At 41.0% G+C, this 6,882-nt stretch overlaps 1 protein-coding gene across 6 annotated transcripts in view; it reads right to left on the bottom strand.

Annotated features, from left to right (window-relative positions):
- The window catches only part of DMD (dystrophin), a 1,667,815-nt gene that overhangs the window by 61,137 nt on the left and 1,599,796 nt on the right, over positions 1-6,882 (bottom strand). For 3 of the 6 annotated variants that reach the window (XM_040633145.1, XM_040633125.1, XM_040633155.1), the window contains 3 exons: positions 4,589-4,700; positions 3,099-3,235; positions 2,350-2,388 (listed from right to left, as the gene is read on the bottom strand). In XM_040633145.1, the coding sequence (XP_040489079.1) occupies positions 2,350-2,388; positions 3,099-3,235; positions 4,589-4,700 (288 nt within the window). Of the gene's footprint in view, positions 1-2,349; positions 2,389-3,094; positions 3,236-4,588; positions 4,701-6,882 lie in introns of those variants that run through there. The other 3 variants (XM_040633131.1, XM_040633165.1, XM_040633140.1) reach the window with 2 other exon arrangements.

Raw genomic sequence — 6,882 nt, 5'->3', positions numbered from 1 at the left:
AAAAAAAAAAGAAAAAAAAGAAAAGAAGTGCACTAAAGGAGGTACCTATTAAACCAGAAAATGAACCAAAAGGGAGCATTGTTCAGAGAAGGGTCATTTAAAAAACCAAGAATAAGTAGAAAACCACTTAGTCCAGAAACAAAACTAAATGCAAAGCCTTCTGAAACACTTTTCCAAGAGATGTTAAGAACACTGTTCTTCCTCCCTACTTCCTACACACAAAACGATATACCCAGAAGGGTTAGCCCTGTTATTATTAATGGCCAATTCCATCCCCACCCACCACCAGTTTCTCTTTTGTGAAAACTCCATTAATAAGTTTTCATCCATTTAGGTTTCAAAGCAGAAGAGCTCAAAGGATACTGTCTGTCTCATTTGTGGACAAACAATATAAAAGGCTTATTAGGCTAGATTTCGTTTTTAAAATATTATGACAAATACAGGTAAATCAGGGTTTCCACTAAGGAAAAACAAAAGATCTGTATCTCAGTCAACGTTCAAATCATGTGATCCACATGAGACTCTGTTAACATCAGAGGGAATTCTTGCAAAATTAAGCCACCTCAGGACCTGGCTCTTCTGTCTAAATAGGAGAGCTCTGCAATATATTTTATAAATTATTTATAATCCCCTGAGTAAAGACTTTAATAAAAATGCTGGTATTAAAGAAATAGGGACCATAGCCTGCTGGGTCTGGTTTTCTTCCTCAAAAGGATAATTTCCCACTATTTCTGAATAATCGAACAGACTTTTTATAAAAAGACAAAGTGATTCTATGTTTTAGTTTTTAGAGGAAGATATTTTAAAAAAGGATGTTATTAATTTGAAAGTTCTTCAAAGTTGAAGGCAAACACCGTCTACTTAAAATAAACGACGTTAAGCTCACTTGTCATGTTTTTTCTCATTAGTTGATGTATTCAATAAGCTGCTTTTTTTTTTTTTTTCCATTCAAGGACTGTTAGTTATTCTTGGCTTATTATTTTGTGTTACCTCTATCTATGCATTTTTAAAGTTATTCTGTAGCATCTTTGCCTTTTGGATATTTCAACTGGCTAGAACTTACTCTAAACACAGAATAAATCCACTCGGTGAGGAGTTCAGTCTATCAGTTTGTTTTGAATTTTCTCATTTAGGAAAGGTTCTAACTTCTATAAATAAATAAACTACCCGGGTTAGGGAAAACAACTACCTACGAGCAGCAAAAAAACCAGAACTGAATCTAAATAACTCCCCTTCATGAGTAAAAAAAATCAGGTAGAGGTACTGTATTGCAAAATTAAGGGGCACAATAATGCAGCTTTAATAAAGAAAGGGACGCCTTATACTTCTTTTAGGCCAATAAAGACTTAAAATAAACCTCAATTAATAGTTTGCATTTATCACTACAGGATTTTTAAAAAAGGATATACTTTAAATTAAATTACATGGTGGAACAATAAAAGAGACCCAATAAAAATAGAGTTCTTCTAAATTGGTCTTTTCGCTCTCTATATAATAGAGCTGTCTGACTTTAAATAAATATTTTAATAAAGTATGCTCTGAAATAACAAAACTTTGTTATAAAAACTCCACACAATGTAACTTTAAAACAATGCATGCTTTGTTTGCTAATATATAGATCACAGACTCCCCAGAGTTTTCTAGTAACATTATAAACTCTAAGAGAAACCAATTATCTGTTGGTATCTAATATTAGTATTATTAATATACACCGATAGTATACAGTACACTTTCCTTCCAGTGTAAATGTGTAACTATTTATGAGCTGAATATTTAGTTTGGAGAGGAGAGCAAAGTGTGTTTAGCTCAAAACTGAGAAACTCATGTGTATAAAGATTAGTCCAGTAGCATGATAAAAAGTACACACGCCTGACTGAAATTATTCCACCAAACTCCACGTCATACTATAAAACAAATTCTGCTGACTTTTAATGGTCCACTTGTAACAGGCCCTAAAGAACAAACCATCATCCTTTCGAAGGCCCTGAAGTATTGAATCTCAAAAAATATGGCTCAAGAATGTTCTTATGCAATCAGAGGAGCTTATCATGGAAGACTACATAAACACATCTCTCAGGAATAGGACTAACAACCCATTCGTTTCTTTGATGACTGATTCCAGGCCAGAATGTCTGCTGGTTAAAACCTGACCAGGTAGGGACCCGGAAACCTCACTCTGATTCTCCTGATCTGTGGTGGATGGCACTCTCGACATCTTACCGCGGGAAGGAAAAAAATGAAATGAAGGAAGGGAAATTAACGTGTCCGTACAACCAAACCAAGCCAACAGAAAAAAAGTTGTCAAATCAAGCAAGCAAATGTGTTGGTGGTAGCAGCAGAAGTACTCACGCAGAATCTACCGGCCAGAAGTTGATCAGAGTAACAGGACTGCAAAACAAAAAATGAGGTGGTGAAGAGAGACACAGGCAAACTCAGCCACAAAATAAATAAATAAATAAAAATAAATAAATTAATTTAAAAAAATCCTGAGAGGCCAAAATAAATAAAATCCAACCAATTAAGTATGAACCATGAAAAGCAACAGCCAAACAAAGGTGGAGAGTGAGGTGAAAGAAAAACAAGTGTGCGATTGCCATCCGTTATGGAAAACACGAGAAGGTTGCAGAGAGGTGGAGGTATCATCATTTTGATCATGAGAATCATTGCTACTTACTGTGAAGACATTTCCTGTGAGTGTCTTTTCTTTCAAGGAGATAAAAGCGACTAGGTATGACCACACAACCAGATACAAAAAGACACACGCCTCGTGATTTGTGAGGGAGGAAAACCGAAATGAAAGACTGGAATCACTCATTTGTAAACAGTCCCGTATTTCTTGTAAGGGAATTAGTAGCTGTCACGTAGTTTCTTTCCCTGTGAGATCAGGTTTCAGTTTTGGAACAGGTAATTGTCATGGGACAACTAACATAGGAAAATGGCAATTGACCATCAGCTTGTTTTTCTCTTTTCGGCTAAAGGGAATCTAAAGAAAGAAATAGGAGAGACTGTTTGCATTTGGGAGTGAAGGAGGGCATTCAGCTGAGAGGAGCTCAAATATATGTCAAATGAGAGACTGTTTAGCGCTCGCCACTACTCACGTTTCCATGTTGTCCCCCTCTAAGACAGTCTGCACTGGCAGGTAGCCCATTCGGGGATGCTTCGCAAAATACCTTTTGGTTCGAAATTTGTTTTTTAGTACCTTGGCAAAGTCACGAACATCTTCTCCCGATGTAGTCTGAAAGGGAAAGTGCACGAGCTCAGACCTACGGGGGTACGCCCTCAAGGTAAAACGCTACTCGGCGTTCTGCTTCAGGGCGCTTGTTCCGTAACTGGAGAGACCGTGGCGGTCAGGAGCCCAGTCTACCGACAGAAACCATGCGGGGCCTCGCAGTAACTAGTCGGGCTCACTGGGGCAAGTTAGTTACCTCTCCAAGGCTCTGACCACCTGCAAAATCGCAGCAGTACCTCAACAAGTTGTTACGACAAAAAACTGAAGTGTAGCAACTGGGAGGGCTACTGGATCAATGGGAGTTTGTAGAAGTCTTAACGTTGACCTTAAGTTTGGTCACACCTTACAGTATTTTAAAACCGATTCTGTCCACAGTGATGTCACGGTTCATCCACTGAGTACCATTCTATTCACTGCGTGGCTCATTCTCCATCACTGAATGCCTTTGCGAGAGGAATCCAAGTGAGAAAGACAAGGAAAGACCTGGGTCATCGCTCTGATGACGGAAGAGAGAAAGAAGAGAGTGAAAGTTCGAGAACAGAGCTTCTCGAACTTTGATGTGCATGGCATCCACCTGCAGCTCTTGGTAAAATGCAGGGTGGAGCTATGAAGTCGGGGGCGGGGCCCGAGCTTCTGCATTTCTAGTAAGCTCGCAGGCAATGCCAATGCACGGAGCAGGCACTGGAGAGCAGGCAGCTAGTGTTTAAAGAACAACAGATTTACACCCCCGTGTGTCCGACCACCGAGTCTATGTCCTTTCCATGTCACCAGAGATTCTTTCAAAGTTCTGTGAGCCACTGAACACTTCCCCAAACGACATCTTGGGAGAAAGCTCCACCTCTTAATTATCGAACCTTGGGCAAATTATTTCACCTTAAGACCTCAGAGTCCTCGTCTGTAAGAAGGGGATAAAACCTATTTCACAGAGTAGTTTAAAAGGCAAATGCACCCACATATACATATATATGTATATATACATACACAAACAGTCAAAAAGATACATAAAAATAAAAGGCAAATGCCTGGCCTGAGTTAAGCAAGACTGACTGAAAGCAGGGGATCCTAGATACAGAGGAACCCCACAACACCCTCTACCCCAACTCCCAGCATGCCCCATGGCCATGAAACGTTTCCACACAACTGCTAGGTTTGGGCCAAATCAATGTGAAAACGTCTTCTCGGCACCACCCCACGCACTAGGGATCAAGTCGATCTGGAGCCTACTATGAGGAGCCACTTCAGCTGGGGAACATCCGGGGGACTTATAGACCCCAGCATCACCCATCATCTGCAGTGCCGTACAGAAGTGAAACTCCTTCGGGTGAGCGAACTCTCACGCCGGGGAGGCATCTAACTTACCGGAGTGCAGTATTCCACCATGGGATAGTGCATTTTATGGCCCTTTGCAACTCGACCAGAAAAAAAGCAACTCTGGCAGATGTCATAGTTAAAGTGCTTTAGACTCCTGTACCTGGTGAAAAACAAAAACAAACGCATATGTATTTCCTCACATCAAATTCCCAAAGAACGTTCTTTAATAAACCTTCTTCCACACTGTCTTAATTCTGGAAAGAGAACGCAAGGTTCATTAACCCCATAGGTAAGTGATTAACTTCCTCCATCTACGTATGTCTGGTGCTTCTCCTACAGTATCAAAACATTTTGGAAGGAAGATTATCCTATAAACATATGGAAGGAGGGAAGAAAATTTCAGCTCTCATTTAAACTCCACGAGGAAGCCCTTCAGATTAAGTAGGAAGATACTGGCAACCTTCCAGTCTTTTGAAGACCAAACGCAAGATCTTGAAAGGACTTCCAGGAGAGAGAAACGGATATACTGAAGGCCCCCTACCCATTCTGGGGACAAACATTTTTCTGAAGCAATTATTTTCAAAACAACTTATCAAGAGGACGCAATTTCATAAAATAAAGGCAAATGAAACAAGGACTCTCACTGAAAATTCATCTTGCTTTAATCACATTTTCTGACTGACTGACAAGATGCACCTTCAGGTAGCTACTTGATCTCTTTCATGCCTCTCTCTTCAGAACCGCCCCACTACCACCACGTTACCCACAAATGATAAGTGAAGCCCCAAGAAAAGACAAATTGGGGCTGGATGAAAGCAGCTGTAATCTGTAAGTACGAGGTGGTACGTACGCCCCCATTCTCAGTATACTTTATTATTTCCTATTCCCCCTGCCGTTTGCTTTCTTAGATACGAACGCTGGCCAATTCAAATAAACATATTCCTTCTGCCACATATGGGGATGTGGGGAAAAAGCTACCTTTTTTAGATCCCAACCAGCTTTTGAGAGGGGGAGGAGGAAAGAGAAGTGCCGCTTCCCGAAATAATCTAATTTGATAAGGGCAAAAGAATTAAAGGCAACATCACTCTCAGATCCTTCAAAGCACTCCCCTTTTCTATTTTGTGAAGCCTCCCCCTGCACATAAATCTCACTAGCTAGCCAGGGAAGCTGAGAGACCGCAGTCCCCTGTGGTTTCCCCTCCCCATCTCCCTGGCATCGTTCTTACCTGCCAGAAATCAGGGAGGAAGGAAAACTGTGTCCTCTGTGAGCACTGTCTACCCTGGGTTGTCTATCTAGGCTTTGGAAACCTCGAAGGGTTTTTGCAAAAACCTCTTTGTCAACAACATGAAGTACGGAAGGACAAGCACCAAGGGTAAAAGGGGACTGAATAAAAAGCACATGAATGGTACTGAGGAGTTACTGGGAAACAAAGAAAACAAGTCTGGGCAGAACTAGAGAAAGACTATTGACTTAGCTGTTAAGTGGATTCTGAGCAGGCACAGACCATAGAGCCAGTTTACAACTGGACGGCTGAGTCATCGCTATGGAAACCCTGATGTCCATCCAGATGTTGAAATACATCATCACTGCAAAATCTGGATTTGGGATTCTTGTTCAGTAAGATTAATTCATTTAAAAATATCCCCTCGCCCCCAAGCAGGTCAGCGAGGCTGAAGATTTAAGAGCCAACTGTTTTCCGTGACAATGTAAGAATATCAGAGTAATAACCTGCTATGCTTCCTATCTCTTTCACTTTTAAATTTATAAAGAACCTTTCCCTTTTTTTAAGCTGCTTTGTGAAATTTTCATTTACTTGCATACTTTATATTCCCTTAGAAGTTCATTAGGATACTATGCAAAGAGTGCAATCAGGTTCACAGATAAAGAAGTACATTCTGGGTTGCTTGAAACAATTCTTGTTAGTTCAGGGAAGAATAGTCGTACAAAGTGAATAAGAAACCGAGCTACCGTGACAGGTCTCTCCCAAACAGAACCATCTCTTAGTCTTAGAACCGATTCCTAGAGAATTTCTATAAACTGGAAAAAAAAAAAGAGCCATTAAAAAAAAAAAAAAAAACCCTACAGAGATGGTTAACATTGTCTGGCCCCAGGGAAGCAGGCGGCTCCGTGAATGCGCATTCCGCTGCCGGACAGGTGTCTCCGTGGCGGCAGGCGACCAGGCGGTCCTGTTCAACCATGAACGTGGCTCTGCAGAGCTCCGCAATGAAGGTGGAAAGGACCACCTGCCTAATGAGTCCGAGCCATCAAAACAGCCCAGGGACCAGGGTAGTCACTCGGGAAAGGAACAAACTGACAGCAACTGGCACAGGAGATAAAAGATC

The sequence above is a fragment of the Ursus maritimus genome, assembly GCF_017311325.1.
Source record: "Ursus maritimus isolate PB19 chromosome X unlocalized genomic scaffold, ASM1731132v1 scaffold_X1, whole genome shotgun sequence".
Lineage (NCBI taxonomy): Eukaryota > Metazoa > Chordata > Mammalia > Carnivora > Ursidae > Ursus > Ursus maritimus.
The sequence above is the reverse complement of the archived record's forward strand: the minus strand, read 5'-3'. Positions and strand labels throughout refer to the sequence as shown.